Consider the following 23,844-nt stretch of genomic DNA (forward strand, 5'->3'; position numbering starts at 1 on the left):
AAGACGTTAAGAACAACAGTTTGCCCTTCTTGGACTGTGACGTCCACATTGGGGAAGACAGGAGCCTCCACATTAGGGTTTACAGGAAACCTACACACACAGACCAATATCTACTTTTCAACTCACACCACCCACTGGAACACAAACTGAGCATCATCAGAATTCTGCAACACAGAGCTGACAATGTGCCCAGCAGCACTCGGGCCCAACGGTAAGAACACGAATACCTGAGGGGAGCTTTAAAAACCTACGGCTCCCCCAGTTGGACCTTTGGGAAAACTGCAACACGTTCCAAAAAGACCAACCAGGTGAGTGACGAGGAGAAAAGGAACAGAAGGAATAGTACAGTCACCCCGTATGTTTCTGGGGTCTCCGAGAAACTCAGGAGAATCTTCAACAAACACCGCATCCCGGTATACTTCAAACCCAGCAACACACTCCGACAAAGACTGGTTCTTCCCAAAGACCGTGTACCACACACCCGGAAAAGCAATCTGGTGTATGCTGTACAATGCAATGAGGATTGCACTGACCTATACATAGGAGAAACCAAACAACCACTACACAAACGGATGGCCCAACACAGAAGGCCAAACTCCTCAGGACAAGACTCAGCAGTCTATCTACACCTAAAGGAGAAGACACACTCCTTCGAGGACAGCAACGTACACATTTTGGACAGAGAAGATAGATGGTTTGAAATAGGGGTGAAGGAAGCCATCTATGCGAAACTGGAAAAACCATCCCTCAACAGAGGAGGAGGTCTGCGACACCAACTATCTCCCACTTACAATGCCGTCCTTTCATCTCTACCCAGGAGACTCAAGAAGCCTAGCCTCCAAGAACAACAGTCGGTCACTAACGGCTCCAACCACTCTCATGACCACTGAACGATGAAGTCGAAACTAACGCCCCCCAACGACCGTCGCTACTAAACAAATGCAAATCAATAGCTCTGATAACGACGGGTGCGGCCAAACATCGGTACTCAAAAGAGCCACTCATATCTATGGCTGTTAGCGACGGGCGTTGGTAAACACCGGGACACAAAGAGCCACGCATATCATTAGCTCTGACAACGACTCCAAAGAGGATAAATATCTGAGTCTCATCACCAGCCAGTTAGACTAGCTTGGTCTAGTCAAAGGCACGAACTGAGGAAGCCTCTTGGATGAGAGGCGAAACGTCTTCATGGATATACAGTGGCTTGCAAAAGTATTCATACCCCTTGAACTTTTCCGCATTTTGTCATGTTACGACCACAAACATGAATATATTTTATTGGAATTTTATGTGAAAGACCAACACAAAGTGGCACACAATTGTGAAGTACAAAGAAAATTACACATGATTTAAAAAAAATTTTACAAATAAAAAACTGAAAAGTGCAGTGTGCAAAAGTATTCAGCCCCCTTTTCTCTGAGTGCAACCAATTGCCTTCAGAAGTTGCCTGATGATTGCTGAATGATCGAATGTTGACCTAATGATTAAATAGAGTCAACCTGTGTGTAATCTAATCTCAGTACAAATACAGCTGTTCTGTGACGGCCTCAGAGGTTTGTTAAGAGAATATTGGGGAGCAAACAGCATCATGAAGTCCAAGGAACACACCAGACAGGTCAGAGATAAAGTTGTGGAGAAGTTTAAAGCAGGGTTAGGCTATAAAAAGATTTCCCAAGCTTTGAACATCTCACGGAGCACTGTTCAATCCATCATCCGGAAATGGAAAGAGTATGGCACAACTGCAAACCTACCAAGACACGGCCGTCCACCTAAATTTAGAGGCCGAACAATGAGAGCACTGATCAGAGATGCAGCCAAGAGGCTCATGGTGACTCTGGGCGAACTGCAGAGATCCACAGCTCAGGTGGGGGAATCTGTCCACAGGACAACTATTGGTCATGCACTGCACAAATCTGGCCTTTATGGAAGAGTGGCAAGAAGAAAGCCATTGTTAAAAGAAAACCATAAGAAGACCCGTTTGCAGTTTGCCAGAAGCCATGTGGGGGACACAGCAAACATGTGGAAGAAGGTGCTCTGGTCAGATGAGACCAAAATTGAACTTTTTGGCCTAAACGCAAAACGTTATGTGTGGCGGGAAAACTAACACTGCACATCACTCTGAACACACCATCATCCCCACTGTCAAACATGGTGGAGGCAGCGTCATGCTCTGGGGGTGCTTCTCTTCAGCAGGGACAGGGAAGATGGTCAGAGGTGATGGGAAGATGGATGGAGCCAAATACAGGGCAATCTTGGAAGAAAACCTGTTGGAGTCTGCAAAAGACTTGAGACTGGGGCGGAGGTTCACCTTTCAGCAGGACAACGACCCTAAACATAAAGCCAGGGCTACAATGGAATGGTTTAAAACAAAACATATTCATGTGTTCGAATGGCCCAGTCAAAGTCCAGACCTAAATCCAATTGAGAATCTGTGGCAAGATCTGAAAACGGCCATTCACAAACGCTCTCCATCTAATCTGACTGAGCTTGAGCTGTTTTGCAAAGAAGAATGGGCAAAAATTTCAGTCTCTAGATGTGCAAAGCTGGTAGAGACATACCCCAAAAGACTTGCAGCTGTAATTGCAACAAAAGGCGGTTCCACAAAGTATTGACTCAGGGGGCTGAATACTTTTGCACACCGCACTTTTCAGTTTTTTATTTGTAAAAAATTTTTTAAATCATGTATAATTTTCTTTGTACTTCACAATTGTGTGCCACTTTGTGTTGGTCTTTCACATAAAATTCCAATAAAATATATTTATGTTTGTGGTCGAAACGTGACAAAATGTGGAAAAGTTCAAGGAGTATGAATACTTTTGCAAGCCACTGTATACCAAGTCCAGCTGCACTTGATTCAACTCCTTTGGATAACCCACATCTATAACATGTCTTTTCAATCTAGTAAAGTTCCAAGCACAATGAAAATCACAAAAGCCATACCATTATATAAAACTGGAGATAGACACCAATTTACAAACTACAGACCAATTTCATTATTGTCACTTTAATTCAGCCGTTATCCACTTCCATGGTCTGTGACTGGATGTGACAGCAAGGTTGAATACAGAGATTCCTGTTCAAAAATAGACGCGGCACAACAAAAGCTGTTAATTACAGTCCTTGATAAAGGGCTAGTAAAACATGTCACTGCAGGTGAAGGGACACTTCACACAGACAATCACGCATTAAAGATAACTGGCAAGAAGCCCACCTGTCGCTTAAGTATTTGGAAGGAATTGCGGAGATGTGAAACATGACCTTATGGATCAAAATGTCTTGATGCATGCTCAATAATCCAGGTAAGAAAATCAAAGAAGGTTGAATCAGTTCATCTGGACACAACGTTTATTGACAGATACGTTTCATCACTCAACAGTGGAGTGATGAAACGTATCTGTCAATAAACGTTGTATATAAACGTCAATAAACTTTGATGACCTTATGGAGTACAGAGATCAGCCCGGTTAATTTAGGAAAGCCTATTTGGGTACATGTTAGCCAGTTAAAACAATCAGAAAGTCAGGGACACTGTCAACATACAACTCGTCGGTGGCCTTTCACATAGTCACATCTCGCTACCAAGAGATTTCCCAGAGCTTTAGAGGGAAGTTCTGTAAACACACTGATAATTTAACTTTGTTTAGTGATGGTCTTACTGATCTCATTCTCCAGTCCCCCAGTTCAGTCACACTACTGGGGCTGTTCTGTTCCTGATGATCCTCTACATCGTCTCTAGTTCACAGGAACTGGGTAAAGAGCTTCCAAGACCCAGACCATTGCCCCTGTTGGGTAATCTGTTGTAGCTAAATTTCAAGAAACACAATTACTCACTGATGAGGGTAAGCAAATGGCAAAATAGCTGTCTAGCTGCACCTGTGGCTACACCCACAATTTCACTCACAATTAGTTTTTCTGTCTGATCATAGTCTTAACCATTTTAATGTAATATAGCTTCATTATTATGATATCCGTGGGGACAGCTTTCTAGGAAATACGGATCAGTTTTCAAAGTCTATCTTGGACCTGAGAAAGTGGTGTTCTGGGCAGAGTATAAGACAGTGAAGCAGGCTCTGGTCAACTATGCGAGCTGATGCCTATACTCAGTGAAACAACTGAAGGTCATGTGAAGCAAGGAAAGAAAGATATCCACTTTTTGAAGTTATATTAATTTTTTCCTGCCATTTTGGAACTATATATTTATCATTAATATATTAAATCCAGGAATTTAATTTGCCAGTGGGATTCATGGAATGAGATGAGGCATTTTTATCCCTAGCTACCCTGAGAGACTTTGGGATGGGCAAGAGGGCAGCAGAGGAGAAAATCATACTACTACTACTACTACTACTACTACTACTACTACTACTACTACTACTACTTTTGGCTGCTCCCGTTAGGGGTCGCCACAGCGGATCATCCGTTCCCATTTCTTCCTGTCTTCTGCATCTTCCTCTGTCACACCAGCCACCTGCATGCAGTAGTGGATCTAGAGATTTTTTCCTGGGGTGGCAAGACTGTGTCCCAGAGGTGGCAGCTGCCACCCCTTGCCACCCTGTAGATGCGCGCCTGTGAAGGGGAGGGGGATTCTAAATCGGCGACTTCTGTTTGAGATGAGTTTGGTGCGGGTCTCATTGACCTTCACCATGCATGTACATAAAATATACTTTAAACACATATTATCTGATTTATAAATGGGGTGGCAACAGGGGTGGCAAGACTGTGTCCCAGAGGTGGCAGCTGCCACCCCTTGCCACCCTGTAGATCCGCCCCTGCCTGCATGTCTTCCCTCACCACATCCATAAACCTCCTCTTTGGCCTTCCTCTTTTCCTCTTCCCTGGCAGCTCCATATTCAGCATCCTTCTCCCAATATACCCAGCATCTCTCCTCCACACATGTCCCAACCATCTCAATCTTGCCTCTCTTGCTTTGAGAGGAGAAAATCATAGGAGATTCAAAATCTGACTTAAGTGTTCAAGAGACACAAAGAGACACAAAGTCCTTTGTGATCCATTTGGTTTAGCATACCTATTTGACAATGATTAATATACCCCTCTGGGACATGCTTTTTTCCCCCCTCCTGGATATGCTTATTGTATGCTTCTCCATATGCCTGTGTATGTACCAACAATCAGCGATCACAATTCTTTCCCATGTCACGCGGAACACGCAAAGGTTGCCTGACCCCCCCCCCTTTTGCCATTGTTATTGAACCTCTATCAATTACTCTTAAAGTTAATAATTTGTTTTCAGGTATTAAAAAAGGTGGAGTGAAGCACAAAGTACCCTTGTACACAGATGACCTGCTCCTTTGTTTCTGATCTGGGAGCTTGTCCCAGCAGTCATTGGGCCGCAGGCGGGGAGCCCGTTCGAGACACCTTGGACAGGCTGCCAGGCCATCACAAGGCCAAAACACACACACAGGGACAATTTCATATGGCCGATTCACCTGACCTACATGTCTTTGGGAGGAAACCGGAGCACCCGGAGGAAACCCACACAGACACGGGGAGCACATACAAACTCCACACAGGATGACCCCCAGGGTTGGACTACCCCGGGGTTCGAACCCAGGACCTTCTTGCTGTAAGGTAACCGTGCTAACCACTGTACCATCATATGTATTTGTATATTTTACATATATTAAATTACATATTTTGTGTTGTATTTGTGTTCTTCTTTTCTGGTAATGTTTCAACAATATTTACAAACAGTATCTCATAGCTGCTGTTTGTAGTGACCGCAATGAAATCCATACTGGTTTGGGAGCTCTAAGGAAAGGCAATGGCGTTACTTAGTCATTTCACAGCTATCAGAAACCATGTATAACAAGAAAAAAAGTACTTTGACAATATTTTTGTTTAGGGTTTCATTTGGAATGTAGTTCAGCCAAGGGGGGCACAATATTCTAGAATTCTGTGGCAGTTGGGAGAATGAAGACGGATCAGATTGTTATAAAACATTAGAGAGCACAAAAGGACGTAATTTGGATTTGTGAATGCCCACTGCCTACCCAGCCACTGACCTCTCCGCACGCCAGTGACTCGCACTAACTGCATTCAGAATGGCATGCACGCTTGGCTGTGGTATGACTGCTATTTAGTGCTCTATAATGCCTCCAGGTTGACTTACAAGTCTATCTGTTAATTGCTGATGCTCTTGTAAGTCACTCTAGATGAAAGGGTCTGCGAAATGACAAAAAAAATTGACATGTAAAACAATTTTCCATATTTACAGAAAACCAGACACTTCACGTTTTTAGAATCAGCGTTCGTTCTCTGTTTATTTAATTATCTATTTATCTTTGTCTAGAAACAAATGCTCCAGCACTTTCCCCTAAAACTGTTTGACAGCGCACAGCTGGTGAGGTGCAGGGCAGAGGTTGAAGCCCTCTGCTGGAGTCAGATCCAGTTCTTCCTCTGTCACCCCAGGTGGAGGGGTGAAACGAAAGCGCTGCAGGAGGGAGGTGAAGAAGAGGAAGAGCTCCATCCTGGCCAGGCTCTCCCCTACACATACCCTGCGACCTTAGAGAGACAAGAGAGGTTTTAAGAAGCTTCAGAACCATTCAAAATGCACTTGGATGGATTTAGAAAAGATTTCGTCAATGTCCCAAGTCCAGCAGATAGGAACTGATATACTGTACCGGCAGAGAAGGGCATGAATCCATTATTTCTCACAAATTTTCCATTCTCATCTAAGAAATGTGCTGGGTTGAATGTGTGAGGGCTCTCCCATTCACTTTCATCGTTAAGGACAGATATCAGCAAAGGATATGCAGTTGTCCCCTGCCATTACAAATAGAAGAGGTTGGTTATGTACAAAGACTAGTCAGTTTATATAAGATATTCTGGTACAGTAAAGGCATTAAAAAAAAATCCCTCTAACAAAAATGTCAATTTAATTTCATCATCAATTCTTGGGAAACATTATTCAGCGTTTAATGTATTAGGGTCACAGTAGCTGACCTTCTTGATAAAGTAACCCTGGAAGGTGACATCTTGGCTGGTGATGTGAGGAATCGCGATGGGGGTGACACTGGCCAGTCTCTGGGTCTCATGGATGACGGCATCAGTAAAGGGCAGGTTCTTCCTGTCCTCTACCACAACCTGACGATTTCCTATTACCCTGCTCAGCTCCTCCTGGACCTGGTCTGGTGACACAATTCAGGTGTCTTTCGAGAACATCGTCAGTAGAGATTTTTTTTATAAATCAAAACGTGCTGTTGATATTCTGATTTGAGATAATGCTACCATATCTGTAACAATCATAAAATTTAAAAATTAAATGGTAAATTGAGATTTGATTTACATAAACCTACTTCTTATCTATTGAGTAACCTGAGGGTGGCGTGTTGAGAAGTTAAAGTGCATATTGCAGGTTAATTTGTTTTTACAAAATTTAACATGAAAATGACCATTTGTAAACTTCTCCCAGCCTACAGGCAGAAACTTAAAATCTGCAAAGCCTGATGCTAAAACTGTGAGGAAATGGACCCATGAGACAAAACTGGAGGTCCAGGCCTGCCGCAAATGCACTGATTGGAGTGTTTTTGAGGCTGCATCTACAGACCTGGACGAACTCACTGACACTGTGACACCTTACATCAGCTTTTGTGAGGACATGTGTGTGCCCACCAAAACCTTCTGTACTTTTAACAACAATGAGCCCTGGTTCTCAGCTAAACTAAGGCAGCTTCGTCAGGCCAAAGAGGGAGTCCACAGGGGTGGATATAGGATCCGGTGTAACAAAGCCAGAAATACACTCAAAGGAGATCAGAGTGGCAAAAAGGGTGCTACTCTGAAAAGTTGAAAAACAGGTTTTCTGCCAACAACGCACCATCAGTCTGGAGCAGTTTGAAAGACATTAATTACAGGAGACCATCCTCCCACACTGCAGGGAACCTCAACTGACTGATGACCTAAATGGGTTTTACTGCAGGTTTGAAAAGCAAACTCTCACACCCCTCCCCCTCTCCAGCCACAACATACGACCAACTGCACCCCCTGCTAGCCACTCTTCCCTCCCCACCGAACCCCCACCCACACTCAGGATCTGTGTTGAGGACTTGCGCCAGCTCTTCCAGACACAGAAGACCAGGAAGACACCAGGTCCGGATGGCATGTCACCCTCCCGTCTTAAAGTCTGGGCTGACCAGCTGGCCCCCATTTTCACACTGATCTTCAACAGATCACTGGAGCTGTGTCAAGTCCCCTCCTGCTTAAAGAGCTCCACTATCATCCCGGTCCTCAACAAACCCCGTATCACAAAATTAAATAACTACAGGCCCACTGCCCTAACATCTGTGGTTATGAAATCCTTCGAGACTGGTGTTGTCCCACCTGAAGGAAATCACAGGCCCCCTTCTTGACCCCCTGCAGTTTGCCTACCGAGCAAACAGGTCAGTAGATGATGCAGTCAACATGGGATTGCACTGCATCTTCCAACACCTAGATTCCCCAGGGACACACACAAGGGTCTTGTTTGTGGACTTCAGCTTAGCGTTCAACACCATCGTCCCAGATATCTCTACTCCAAACTCACCCAGCCCCCATCTGCCAGTGGATGAAAAACTTCCTGACAGAGAGGAGGCAGCTGTTGAGGCTGGGGAAAATCACATCCAGCACCTGGACAATCAGCACTGGCACCCCCCAGGGATGTGTGCTCTCCCCTCTATTCTTCTCCCTCTACACAAATGACTGCACCTGAGGTGACCTGTCTGTTAAACTCCTGAAGTTTGTGGATGACACAACCATTATTGGTCTTATGAGTCTGCTATGAGATGGGAGGTTTATCAGCAGGCCCTCTGGTGCGGCCATAACAACCTGGAGCTGAACATGCTGAAAACAATGGAGATGACAGTGGACTTCAGGAGGAGCCCCCCCCCTCCCCAACACTGCACCCCGCCCCCCTCACCATACTCAACAGCATGGTCCCCCAGGACCTAAGGTGGGTATCCAACATAGACACAATCATCCAAAAGGCCCAGCAGTGGATGTACTTTCTCCACCATTTCAAGAAATTCAACCTGCTTCAGGAACTGGTGATTCAGTTCTACACTGCAATAATCCATTCTGTCCTTTGCACATCCATCAGTGTCTGGTTTGGTTCAGCCATCAAACAGGACAGGGACTGACTAAAACAGATAGTTAAATTTGCACAGAAAATCATTGGTGCCAACCTTCCCTCCATTCAGGACTTATACACCTCCAGACTCAGGAAACAGGCAAGCAACATCACTACAGACCCATCACCCCCTGGTCACAACCTGTTCCAACTTCTTTCCTCTGGCAGGTGCTACAGAGCACTGTACCTCAAAACATCCATCCATTATCTGAACCGCTTATCCTGCTCTCGGGGATGCTGAAGCCTATTCTAGCAGTCATTGGGCGGCAGGGCGGGGAGATACCCTGGACAGGCCGTCAGGCCATCACAACCCCCCCCCCCCAGACACACACACACCCACACACACACACACACACTTATTCATACCTAGGGACAATTTAGTATGGCCAATTCACATGATTTAAATGTCTTTGGACTGTGGGAGGAAACCCACGCAGACACGGGGAGAACATGCAAACTCCACACAGAGGATGACCCGGGACAACCCCCAAAGTTGGAGTACCCCGGGGCTCGAACCCAGGACCTTCTTGCTGTGGGGCAACCGCGCTAACCACTGTGCCCCCGTGCCGCCTACCTCAAAACAACAACCACATATAAAAACACTTTCTCTGCAGGCTGTCATTCAAATGAATGCTTAACGCTGTCAATAAAGCCAACAATTTTGTATGTACTGTACTGTACATTGTACATATACTGGTATCCTTTGTCCTGTCCATCTACCTCAGGTATGTATGTAACCTACTAACATCTATTTCAGCATCTCTGATATATTCTCTGCACCACTGCACCTGATCACCTCTTATTTCGCCTATATATAGTCAATCCTTTTGTATATATCAGAAAATTGTTGTGTTGTTATTCTATGTTAAGTACACTAAGAGAGCCATGAAACCAAAGTCACATTCCATGTTTGTGCAAACCTACATGGCCAATAAACATGATTCTGATTCTGATTATACTTCCAATGTTTGTCAATAGCATGGCTGTGTGCTTGATTTTATACATCTACCAGCAATGGAAGTGGCTGAAATAGTTAAATCCACTCATTAGACTGGCTGTGTCCACATACTTTTGGCCATATAGTGTATATCTAAAACTGTCTGCTCTCAGGCAGGAGTTGTACTATAGAATGTATACTATATACTAACTATAGACCAGTGTCTGCTTTCATAATTTTCCAAGGTGCTTGAAAAACTTTGTACAAAAATTAGATGCTTTTCTTGAAAAGAACAAATTGCTGAGTGAGAGTCAGTATGGCTTTCAGACAAATTGATCTACAGCTTTAGTATTAATGAAAATAATGGAAGCGGTTACAATAGCAATAGATTGTAAGAAATACACAATAGGTGTATTTATTGATTTAAAAAAGCACTCGACACAATAGATCATCACATATTAATTTCTAAATTACATACATATGGTGTGAGAGGAGTAGTTTTAAATTGGTTAAGCAGTTATTTAGATAACAGAAAACAAATTGTACAGTTTGCTGGCAATACATCCGAGTGCATGAAGATTGAATGTGGAGTCCCACAAGGCTCGGTGTTGGGGCCGAAACTTTTCATTTTATATATCAATGACATATGTGAAGTGTCAAAGATACTGCAGTTTGTTTTGTTTGCAGATGACACTAATTGCTTTAGTTGCAGGAAATGATTTGAAAAGTTTAGCAGAAAACATTGTAAATGAAATGGTCAAACTGAAAAGATGGTTTGATGAAAATAAGTTATCATTAAATCTGAACAAAACTACGTTTATGGTTTTTGCTAAACAGAAAAAGGATGAAAACGTTTTACTGTCTATAGATTGAGTTGATATTGAAAGCGTATCTGAGTTTAGATTTTTGGGTGTAATAATGGATGACAAACTGACATGGAAATCTCATTTAGCATATGTAAAAACAAAGGTGTCTAAGAATACTTCTGTTTTGAACAAGCAAAGTACGTGTTAAGATTACAAGGTAATGCGAATTCTGTACTGTTCACTTATTTTGCCATATTTTAATTACTGTGTGGAAGAGTGGGGCAACACGTATATGAGCAACATGAAGCCATTGGTTATATTACAGAAAAGAGCAGTAAGAATTATTCATAAAGTGGATCCAAGAGAACACACCAACGGACTGTTTATTAAGCCAGGAGTAATGAAACTTAAAGATTTAGTTGAGTTACAGACATTGTTAGTTATGTACAGGGCAAAAAGCAGAGTATTACCAGAAGAGCTACAAAAATTATTTGTTCTTAGTTCAGAGGACGAGGTCCATAGAAGGAAATTTAATTTTAAACATCAGTGTGCACGTACTACTTTAAAGCAGATGTGTATTTCAGTATGTGGCATCAAACTGTGGAATTCTTTAGAGAAAGATCTAAAGGGTTGTATATATATCTTTCAGTTCAAGAAAATGTATAAGGAAAGAATAATTAGACAATATGGAGCAGTTAGGTAATGGGTTTTCAGTTGATGGTGAATTATTGTGTATGGCTTTTTGATGTTTTTTTTCATATCTCATGTTGCTGTATTAGTTGTTGAGTAACTGGCTGACAGACCATCTATTCTGTTATGTATTTATGTTTGAGTAAGGGGCAGGCAAAATAAGGTTTTCTTCTCCCTGCTCCTTTTCAATCATGGAATGTGTAAACTGAGTTGTGTTTGATCAGGAATTGCTTGTTTCTTTCTGGAGCCGTGCGTTACCATGAGCAGAATAAATACTAATGAAATGAAAATGAAATTTTAGAGCATCCCTGCTCTCATCTCTGTTACAAATGGGTCCCAGGACCATTTAATGTTCTTCCATCTTAAGAAATGCACATTTTTCCAACAATATGACAAATTCCTTACCTTGTATATGTGGATATTTGGCCATCAGCAGCAGACTCCATCTCAACGTAGTTCCTGTTGTATCAGTGCCAGCAGCAAACAGGTTGTTAACTGTGACTATCAGGTTCTCCTCATGGTAGTGAGAGTCCAGGACTCCTGAATTCTAAATGGAAGTACACGCATATTGTTGTCAACAGACAAAGTATGACGCATAGTTTTACTTTTAGTATTAGAGACAATAAAGGAGGTTGTCATACCTCCTCTTTTTGTTTACGGATCAGAAAGGAATCCACAATTCCCCTGCACATGTGGGGATTCAGTGTCTCTTTCAGATGCCTGATTACATCCCTAGTTTCTCTTACATTCATTTTGATATTCTTCATCAGCATCCTCCAGCTCTTTATCCAGCTGCCCAGCCAGGGAAACATATTGTACAGCTGTTACACAAAAGTAAAGATAACAAAAAGCTCATGATCAATAATAAAGCAAGCATAATATTATCATGATGTAAATTACTGTAATATCTACTTTTGTGATTCTTATTATCAATGGACGATCTCACAATCATATTGCAGAGTCCATGTGTTAAAATTCCTTGTATATAAAAAGCAGAAAAAAAGTACAATGCAACAGAAATGTTTCTCAGATTTCCAAACGATAGCTGTTGAGAAAGCACGCAACTCATTCAGCATTAGATAAAGTAGTCTTAAAGTAGTTATACCAATGATAATAGAAAATGTTTTGCTTGAAACACAACAAATCGTGTCAATTTCGATATCGAAACCTCCAATGGAATCTCTGTGTAAGAAGAAATTCATATTTTTCCTTTCCCTTAATCAAGTCGATATACAAGCATTAAGCTTACCTGGATTGGTGCTGTGCCCGCTAGACGTATATTCTCATTGATCCTGTCCACCATGGCTTGGAATTGCGGGTCATTGTATTCAAATCTGCTACCGTATACGATGGATGAGATCATATTGGAAGCAGCATAATTCAGCAGATGTTTGGTGTCAAATGCTTTGCCTGTTAGAAGAGGCAGTGATAATGAATAAATGTATAAAGAATTACAACATACACACAAAACAAAAGACTGTCGAATTCAAATACACCATACCCTCATATTTCTCAAATTCTTGGATCAGATATTGGCATTCTTGCATGATTTTCTCCTCAGCTGCCTTCTTGCCCATTCCAAAGTCTCTCAGGTTAGTCAGGGCAAAACGTCTCATTTCTTTCCATGAATCTCCATTGGCAAATAGAATTCCTGTTAAATTCAATGCACATGTAAAAAAGAAGTATTAATTCTAATATTTTTTATTTATTGATGTTGTGATTACACATTTCTTCATCACTCCTCCTTATATGGTCTTAAATACACGCGATTTTTTTTTATACCATGTCCTTGATTGATGTCCATAAAAACCGGGGCAATTTCTCTCTCCCCAAACTCTTGTGCTTGGTTGATTAGTGCCTGCTTGACTGTCGTGTATCCTGCTGGGACCACCACTTTCTTCGGTCCAAAGTACACAGTGAATACAGATCCATATTTCTTTGAGAGCTGTTAGAGTCAGATAAGCAACAATGTACATATCAGTATAGAGTAGGGCTATATATATATTTGACAAATAATTTAAATATAAAAGTTGGAATAAAGTAATGCACATGGGTTGCGCCTTCTCTGGTCGGTCGGAGCGCCCCCCCCCCCCGGATCGGCAGAGGGGGTGGGGCAGCGATCGGGGCAGCTCAAAAGAGAGGGGTAATTGACCCTTCGCTAAGCCCCGCCCCCCTTGGTTACTGTTGCTACGCCTGGCAAGCTATCGTCCGTCCGCGAAATTTAAACATGGCGTTTACTGTCATGTCAGTGAGAGATATTCCAGGTGAATGGACATCCAATTTCTGGAAAAGCAAGGCGATATCAGAGAGAAGTAGACAGAAAGGCTTGCCATATGCATTTGAAAGCTACATCCATGATATAATTTGTCAGCGTGTGAATGAAGGGGAAATTAAAATCGAGGCTAAAGCCTACAGGTCCCAATATAAGACCCAGGCACCCCACGTCTTAACTATTCACGTTAAGGACAAGTTGATAAATGAACAACAATGCTCATGTACAGCAGGGTAAAACAATATTGGTAGTTGTATCTGAAGTTGTATTTTAAGCTGACATTTAGTTATGAGTCCATATAGCCTACTAGCTAGCGTTCAGATCTAGCTAACATTAGGCTATGTTTTAGCTAGCCAGGCTAGCCAGCTGGATCAGGGGAGCTCACATGCACTTTCCCGTTTGTTTAAAGTGCACCAGGATATTGCTCATACATCGTGGGCTTGATTCATACTCTGGATCTTATAAAGGCAAGAACAGAAGAGTCAGCTAAGTCCTGCACAAGTTTGCCACAACAATGGCACAAACAAAGAGGTGGTAAAATAAAGGCTGTGCCCGTATCATCGGTGGTGGTCGCAAAGGCTAGACAGGATGGAAAGCGGCGACCAGTTGACTGTCACTACACCGGGAGCAGTTAAGTTAACTTAATTGTCACTGACTACCTGGACTGACCTGTCATATTCCCCCCAAAATGACATACTTTACATATTCAGCAGCAGTCCATATTGATATTAATAATGTTTTGATATTATTTTCCAAGGACCCCCTCCATAACGGACGAGGACTTGGCACTACTGAGACGGCAGACGGGAGCACCCATCAGCTACTTGGCTAACAGACCGCCTATCGATATAACTATAGGGGAAAACAAGTACCCCCTTGGAAGTTGTTTGAGCCAACAGGTAAATGAAAAAGGATTTGACTGAGTCAGCATCAGTATTTATTTTGTATCCAAAAGTCACTTGTTACATAGGTAATAGTGTACAAGTAATTTCAAGTAGGTTAGTATCATACAATATTACATAGGACTAATATGACTAAAGAAACATGAAAAAGGATGTAATGGACATGTACCTGTATTATAGGACAGTAATACCTTGTAGACAGAAAGGTACGAGAGGAGGGGACCCTTAGCCACCAAGGCGCCTCCTGATCACTGGTCTTTGATGATGTGTGGTTGGAAGTTGGACAGCATGCTAACCACGTACCATATCTGATTTATGTTGGAAAGTCGGGACATTGGTGTTCTACCAGAAACAATCTTAAACTTTTTAATTTTGGCAATTGCCCTTTCCACATGAACTCTGTGTTTGTCGATTTTTTTGGTCATCTCAACATCTGCATGTGGCATCTGACGGTTAGATCTAGCAAAAGGTGGAATGTTCAGTCTGAGACCAATCTCTTCCACTTCTTTTTCAATCAGAAAACCTTTGTCGGTCATTAATCCATCTCCAACTTTAAGGTAGCCACACTGAATACAACCCTGCAGTAGCTCTATGATATTACACTGATTAAAGATCTCTTTGTCTGAAATAGATCCAGTGAATAGAGCAGACACATACTTGTACATAACTGCACCTCATGGGTCACAAGCAACTAGTGACTTCAGTGTGTTGGAGGACTTGTGGGTTGAACAGGTTTGACTCTGCAACAGTAATGAGCTGGGCATCTGTGTCTTCAGTTCTGTGCAGTCCAGAATTGCAAATGTATTTGGGAATTCCTCTTTAAAGTTAACAGGCATGTTCTGTGAAATCACATCTCTATGCGGCCAAATGGACAGTTGGCCAAGTCTGTCATACATGTAGTCTACCCAGGAGTTTATCAGTGTGCTGACACTCTGTACACGAATCTGAAATCTAAATGCTAAATCTTTGTGGTCAAAATGTTGTCTTAGTTTCATTAGTGTGAGTAAAACTGACTACGCACGGGAAGTTTTTGGATCTCGATGTCTGGCATTTTGTAAAAGAGAGGAATGTTTGTTTGTGGAGTGATGGGATCATTGGGTACTTTGAAAAATTCACATAAGCTGTTGAACTGATCATAGGTGAATTCAGTGCAGTAGTGGAAGTACTCAGGTACATGACTGTTGTTTAGACACTCTGGGGTTAATGCATCTGTAGTGTATGCATGAAGTTCCTTCCCAAGCAACTGGATTTGGCTGTCTTTGGCTTGAAGTTCCATCTTCAGGTTCAACATCTCCTGCTTCTGTTCTGCTAGTGTCTCCTTTAGAGTCTCCAATGCCTCTCCATGGTTGTCTGGGTCATGATGTGTCTCTGTAAATGACAAAATGATAAAACATTAGTTAATCATTTGTATACATTCCTTCCCTTTTACAGCTTCCTCTTGTCAGGCCAGCAAGACCAACACCACCTACAAACCAGCCTGGCGATTTCCCTGATTTCCCATTGCTGCCACAACCAACACATGTCTGTACGGTGCTCAATCGAAATGAAATGTGTAGCTACAGTAAAATGCCAGCCACTTTGGCAGAATCTGTAGCTCTAGAACGTGAGACCATACAACAGGACACAAGCAACTTTTGGCATCTTGAACGGTCTCCCCGACTCACATCAAGCTCCTTTCATAGAATATGCATAAGGAGAGCCAACCATGATATCCTTGCCGCTAGTATCAAAACCAAGGCCCCAAGACAGACCAAAGCAATGAAAAGAGGGGTAGATCTAGAACCTATAGCTACAATGCAGTACTCTGAGGTCACAGGCAATCTAGTGTTCCCATGTGGCTTTGTGGTTAATCCTCATGCTCCACACCTTCGCACTTCACCAGACAGGAAGGTGACAGAGAGGGGGGATAGTACAAGCTATAGACTTTTGGAGATCAAGTGCCCATCAAAAGACAGTTTCAAAGACTGTACCTATCTCGTGAGGCAGGCAGATGGTAGCTACAAGCTAAAGGAGAGCCACTCCTATCACTACCAAATAATGGGGCAGCTGGGACTTACGGGCGTGCCATGGTGTGACTTCTTGTAATGTGCACTGAAGATTATCACCTACAGCGTATATATTTTGATGCAGTAAAATGGGGTAACATGAAAAACAAATTAGATTTGTTTTTCTTTGACTACTTTCTCAGCAGATGCCATCAGTAGAACAAAAATAAATAGACACATAACTACATAGATGCACTTGAACACTTACCTGTATCACTGTCACAGGCTTGAGAAGCAATGTCTTCGGCAGGGTTTGGAGAAGTAGTGTCCTCAGTAGGGTTTGAGCTGCATCCTGTTCCTCACTTCTGGTTCTGTAAAAAAGTTCAGTTTGACAATCATTTGGTTAGAAACAAAAACACAAATTAATTAATAAATGCTGTATTTATCACTTTAAACAGACAGAAAGCGGGAATCCTGGGGTGGGTTTTGATACAAAATTAAATGCATTCATTCAGTGTAGCCTAGCAATCCAAATGCATTCATGTACATATTCCTCGATCAATCTATGAAATTAAAAGTTGTGTATAAACTGCGTGGTAGAAAGAAATGTCATGTCCTTTCAAACTCAATAAAATTGTTAATGTTACTTTGATTGCTCATCACCTTTTTGTTGGAGGCTTTCGGCAACCTCCATAATGTTCCTTCCTTTGGACAGTTGCAGGGATAGCAGCTATGGGATTCGGATATTCAGGTGTAGGCTGTCCATTCACAAAATGCTAAAAGATAACAGTTGATAGTTAAGAGCACGCATACCTTCGCAACCAACGTTACCAGCTAGTTTCCTTTATGTGCTAAATTTGCTATGATACTTCCCCTTTCTCTTAACTAGCTAGCTAGCAGCACTATCGGTGTCTGTATAAAAGACTAGGGTTGTCAGATGTAACGTTAGCTAGCAACTTCTCTACATTTGAAAATATGTTGCTGATTGAGATGATGGAAGCGTTTGGGGCACTGAGATGATAACATAACTCCTAACATACAAAGTTAGGTATAAGGTTTGGCGGGACCGGACTAAAATGTAACAAGCATTGTTAGTACTAGATAGCTAACCTGGCTAGCTAGGCTAGCTAATGTTAGCAAGCTTACCTTGGAGCAAACAAATGTGTTTTTGTTTATCCTCGATGGATTCAGCTGTGAGTGAGGTCTTCCACACTGTTTGATCCACATTCGACATTTTTCCTCTTGTGTTTTAGGCTTAGGAAAAGCCCAAAATACGACCCCACCCTCCAAACTTTTAGGATATCTGCTGTCTGATTTGCAGGTACCGTAAGCGCACCGCTTCGGGCATTTCCTCGATAGCTTGCCAGGCCTCCCCTGCTTAGTAACGGTTACTAACGTAGGATTGGACAGTGGCTGTTCTAGGGCGGGGCTTAGCGAAGGGTCAATTGGCCAGATACAATTGGAGAAAAAAAGAGCAGAAAATTTAAAAAAAAATCTCAACAGGAAGTGAAAGACGGATGTAGTGCCCTCTATTAGATGGACTGGCAGTGTATTTCGCTCCCCTTGGGAACAAGATGCAACTACACCTCTAGATGACATGGCTTAATAACCTTATTTTCCATATGGGTAACACCATGTAAGTAAAAAAAAGGCTGACTTGGTGATTTCTTTAATGTGCCTATCAAAGGAAAGGCTGGGATCCAACATAATGCCAAGATTTTTGGCTGCCACACTTTGTGAAATCACAGAATTTTTGATTGTTATTTTTACTTGATCAAATTGGTGTCTGTGTCTAGCAGGGCCAATGACCAGCATCTCATACGAATTTAATAGCAGGAAATTCAGTGACATCAAATTTTTCACAGCAGCCAAGCAGACCTCTAAATTAGTGTCATTTGAGTACAATCATCAGCTCTCATAGGCACATGCAGCTGAGTATCAATTGCATACAGCAGGTGAAATATGAAGAGAAAAAAGTAGACGGCCAAGAACCGAGCCCTGAGGTACGCCATATTTAACGTCAGAGAATTTCAATGTAATATTATTGTAGCACATACAATGTGTTCTTCCATATAAGTGGGACACAAGCCAAGAGAGAGCTAAGCCACAGACACCAAAACCTGTCTAATACTATACAGTGATCAATGGTGTCAAACGCTGCACTGAGGTCAAGCAGTAAAAGCACAGAGGTGGAATCAGAGTCCATAGCTAGTAGAAGAACGTTCACCACTCTGGTAAGAGCAGTTTCAGTGAAGTGACAGGCCCTGGAAACCGATTGAAAACGTTCATGTAGATAGTTTTCTTCGAGATGGGTCAAAAGTTGTTGATACACAACTCTCTCTAGTACTTTAGAAAGAATGGAGGATTACAGACTGGTCAATAGTTATCAAGAGACCGTGGATCCAGGTGTGCTTTCTGAAGTAAATGTTTGCCCAAAGCTGTCTTAAAACTACTGGGAACAGTGCCAGTAATAATTGATAAATTAACAATGTCTAGCATTGTAAGTCTTAGGAAAGGCCAGAGGTCTTTAAAAAGTTTTGCTCATAAAGGCTCAAGTAGGCAAGTAGTTGGTTTAGAAACTGACACAAGCTTAGTTAAAGATCAAGAGAGATAGTCTCAAAAGTTGTAATAACAGGGTGTATCAGTGACTCATTGTGTAAATATGAATTTGGTAAGACAGGATATGCAGGAGTAGCTGGAGTTGAATGACTAGTTTTGTTTATCATGCCATCAACCTTATTGCAGAAAAAGTCTAGAAACTCATGGGCCGTGAATGGTGAGCAGCTAATCAATGGCTACTTATTAGTAAATTTAGATACAGTGTCAAAGAGAAATCTGGGATTTTGTTTATTAATATTGATTGAACGAGAGATATGCTGCTTTTACAGCACCTAAAGCATGCTTGTATTTCAATAAACACTCGTGCCAAGATGGGAAAAAAAACTTCCTTTATTCTTCACTCTCCTGCAGGCCCGCTTAAGAGCATGTGTCACTTAGCTCTGGTAGAGAGAGGTGCAACAGAATCGAGGAGACTAGAGAGGGCCACATTTAAGTCACTAGTGACATTTTCAACAGAGTCAGTCTCTACAGTGGAAGCAGCCAAGACTTCCGGCAGCTGCTAGCCAAATACAGCTACGGTAAATGGACCACTGTGGCGAGTGGAAATTACATCTGTGCCAACATTAACAGGACAGGCTATTAGACTTAGAATAGACTTAGAATAAGAGCCTCAAAAGATTTGAATTTAGATTCAAGTTTATAAGTTAAATTGAAAATAGACTTAAATATTAAGGCAACACCCCCACCTTGTTATTTGCCCAAGCTACATGGGCATAAGTACAGTCGGGTGGGGAAGCTTCATTTAAGGCAAAGAAAACATTTGGTTTCAGCCATGTTTCACATAACCCAATCATATTGTAGCCGGGTGGTAAATCTGTTAAATATGTTAAATGATTTTCCACTTAAATTTAGTATAGTTTAACTGTTAATATATGTAATTGTTACACTGTCAAGCCATGTAAAATGTCATTTGATGTAGTTAAATTGTGAAGCAGATTGTGAGTGTATTTTTATAGTTTTGGTTGTCATTGCATGTTTTGACCAGTAAGTGGCAGTGTTGCGGACTTTTATTGTAACTCCGTGCAAGTTATCCAAGTGCATCTTGGGTATTCTTTCTTTTTTTCTTGTGTGGAGCACCTGAAGATTGCGGTGTAACGGTGCTCTGACTCCGTAGTAAGTAAAGGTAAATATCTTGTGAAATATACCTGTAACATTATTCCAAACAATATTGTATGTCGGTAATTTGACAAGATGGTTTGATTTAGACGCTACTGGAGTTGATGTTCGGTGATTTGGGCGCGAGCCGTCGACCACTGTTCGCCATTGCAGGCATGACAAGGTAATGTTGGCGTGAATAAAGCCACACCATGCCATTGTATCTGGGATGTAAAGGTTTTATATGCATTTTAATTCTGTTTAAAGGTAACTGACAGAGTGAGAAGTTGCGCGATCTTCAGGAAGTTCCACATGTCTTTGTTAAACCCTGTTTAACGTACATAGTCCACTGCCGTATTTTGCACCGTATGTTGTATGTTGTATTTATTTTCCTTTTAAAATCTTTTCTGTTAAACTTGCCACATCTGTGAACATTTATGAGCTGTTTGCTCGAAAGACACAGGAAGTTATGCACTCAGTAAAACGATCTGCATTCGAAGGTTCAAACAATAAAATTAAAGCTACAAGAACCCCGGAAGTAATTGTGTCCTGTGTTGTATCTAATTCCACGGGCTACATAATTTTGGTACCAGGAGTGGGGTGTAGCTAAAACATTTTTTTTTAAATTGGCAACAGAGTGGCTTATTTTTACTTAAAAAAAATAAAATACGGCAGTGGTGAAGATTGCTGGTGACGTCCGTTGGTGTTGAGTCTGAAGCCATCCTGCTGTGGAGGTGGTGACCAGCGAGAGACGACGTGAGGGGCTCTACGAGGTCCTGGTGCTTCCTGTGTCACACGACTCAGCCGTACCAGCGCAGAGGACTCCAGCGCTAACTTCAGCTACAAAGACCAAGATTCAGCAAGGCTCCAAGTTAAAGACTGTCCTTGTAGTATCCTTGAACCAGGTTTTGAACTAAATATCCTCATTTATACTGGACTGAGTAAAGATTAATATATCATTATGTCTAGTGATTCTGGTGATGAAGGGAGTTCACGTAATGATAATGGCCACACCTCAGGTGGCATAATGGGTATAGGTGAAGGTGCTACAAAAGAAATGCAGACCACCATGCAAGAGCTCGCCAGACTGCGAGATGAGCTCACCAGGTTAAATGGTGAAGCAAGGGCTCAGAGAGCAAGTGATAACAGTGCACCCACACGTTCATACATCTACGTTCCAAGAGAACGCCAGATCCAAGCATTTAGTGGGGAGTGTGGTACAGACAGGAGATCTGTCGAAGAGTTTATTGAAGAGGTTGAAAGGGTTTTAAGATACAGAGAGCAAACAACAGAAGAACAATGTGACTATATACTATCTCTATTGCGTGGCCCTGCATTGGAAGAGGTGCGACTATGCATGAGGGGTCAGTCAGTGGGGCCCAGTGATTTATACTCTTACCTGAGCAATGCATTTGGGGAAAAGCGCAGTTCCACACAGCTTTTGCAGACCTTTTACAACCGTAACCAAACTGATGGAGAAGACCTCCGTGACTACTCCCATGCACTATCCCAGATTTTGAGCTCTGTAGTGAAACAGTCCACAGATGTAATACCTAATGAGAAAACTGTGCTCAGAGACCGGTTTATTGGGGGTTTAAGAGAAGCAGCACTCAGGCGTGAACTCAGGAAAATGGTTAGGGACAAACCAGAGAGCAGTCTTCTAGATGTGAGGAACGAGGCCCTCCTGTGGGAGATGGAGGACAGCAGGTCTCATCGTCCCAGGGTCATAAAGAGCAACCAAGTTACATCAGAGGTTCCAGAAACCCAGTGCTCTATTATTAAAACAAACAATGACCAAGGTACTGCATTAAATGATGTTCGGAGAGCAGTAGCCCATCAGGAAAAACAGCTAGCAGAGTTAGGCAAAACACTTGCTGATCTTGCCTTTGCTGTAGGTGAACTGAGTAAGCGCAGCACTCAACAGACATTCCTAGAGCCCAAGCCACGACCTAGACCCCAGCCAAAGTTCACACCAGATGGTCAGCCTATCTGTTTCAAGTGTAGAGGCATAGGTCACATTGCAAGAAAATGCTCACAGGCCAGAGGGGGTCAAGGGGACGCAACACCTAGTTCTTATGTAGTGCAGGAAAACTCGCACCCTCAGTTGTCATGAGCCACACAACTCGAGGGGAGGAAGCTGGCTCACCAAAAGAGACTCCAGACAGAAGCAGGATCTTAGAGCGTGCAGTCGGAGAATGTAAAACTGTTGAGGTGAAACTACGAGGTGTTACAGTGTCCTGCTTACTTGACACTGGTAGCCAGGTCAGTACAATTTCTGAGAGTTTTTTCAGGGAACACCTGTCAGTGAAAGGTGAAGACATTCACCCGGCATTTGAGTGGTTAAAGATCACTGCAGCTAATGGATTAGACATACCCTATATGGGCTATGTGGAGCTTGATGTAGAAGCCATGGGTCTGACTATCCCAGAGCGAGGTTTTCTGATAGTTAAAGATTCTGAACACTCTTCCTCTGTTCCAGGTCTAATAGGGATGAACATTGTCAAAAAATGCAGAGAGCTAGTACACACTGAGTTTGACACCACACTGCAGGAGAGGTTTGACTCAAACTGGAGAGAGGCTTTTAATCATCTTCATGCAGTACATGCAACAGACAGACTCTCTTTCGCTAGGGTAGCTGGTAAGGATGTAGTCCATATACCTGCTTCATCTGCTGCTACAGTTATGGCCAGGGGACTCAGGACCGTGAGTGAGGATGGTTCTTTTTTGTTGCTGGAGTCTGTGGGTGTCCCCGTTCCTGGAGGTTTGGTTGTTGTGCCTACTTTGGTTTCATCGGGCAATTACATTTTTCCAGTCCGAGTCATGAACATGTCTGATGAAGATATCTGGCTAGGGCCACGGACTAGGCTAGGGGTTTTGACTCAGGTAGACTGTGTGAAAAGTGATGAGCTTTGTGAGGTACAGTTCCAGAGAATCTCAGCAGACACTGAACAAGTGAGTATCAGTGAACACCCCGAAACACCGACAGATGTGCAGGAAATTCTCGGCAAGCTCAATTTTTGTGGTAGCCCAGAACAGCAAGCACAGCTGACTTTGTTACTGGAGAAGTACTCTTTTGTGTTTGCAACAGAAGATGAAGATCTAGGCCACACTGACAAAGTACAACATGAGATCCATCTGACAGATGACATACCTGTAACACAGCCATACAGACGAATCCCACCCACACAGTACAGTGAAGTCAGGGAACATATTGGCAAGCTGCTTAAAAAAGGGGTCATTCAAGAAAGCTCTAGTACTTATGCTTCGCCCATAGTACTAGTGAGAAAGGCAGATGGTAGTCTGAGGCTATGTGTCGATTACAGGAAACTCAACTCAAAGACAAGACGTGATGCATTCCCGCTCCCGAGAATTGATGAGAGTTTTGATGCGCTGAGAGGGGCAAAGTTCTTTTCG

At 42.5% G+C, this 23,844-nt stretch overlaps 1 protein-coding gene across 1 annotated transcript; it reads right to left on the reverse strand.

The window, feature by feature from the left end:
• Window positions 1–6,170: 6,170 nt before the first annotated feature.
• Window positions 6,171–23,497, reverse strand: LOC130119857 (cytochrome P450 2K1-like; the record flags this gene model as incomplete). Its single annotated transcript, XM_056288448.1, has 10 exons — window positions 6,171–6,525; window positions 6,645–6,786; window positions 6,967–7,151; window positions 11,963–12,104; window positions 12,199–12,378; window positions 12,807–12,967; window positions 13,059–13,208; window positions 13,340–13,502; window positions 15,834–16,097; window positions 23,456–23,497. Coding segments are annotated over 10 exons (1,617 nt in total), but the record flags the coding sequence as incomplete, so codon positions are not given.
• Window positions 23,498–23,844: the final 347 nt, after the last annotated feature.

This window comes from Lampris incognitus, chromosome 10 (genome assembly GCF_029633865.1).
Source record: "Lampris incognitus isolate fLamInc1 chromosome 10, fLamInc1.hap2, whole genome shotgun sequence".
Lineage (NCBI taxonomy): Eukaryota > Metazoa > Chordata > Actinopteri > Lampriformes > Lampridae > Lampris > Lampris incognitus.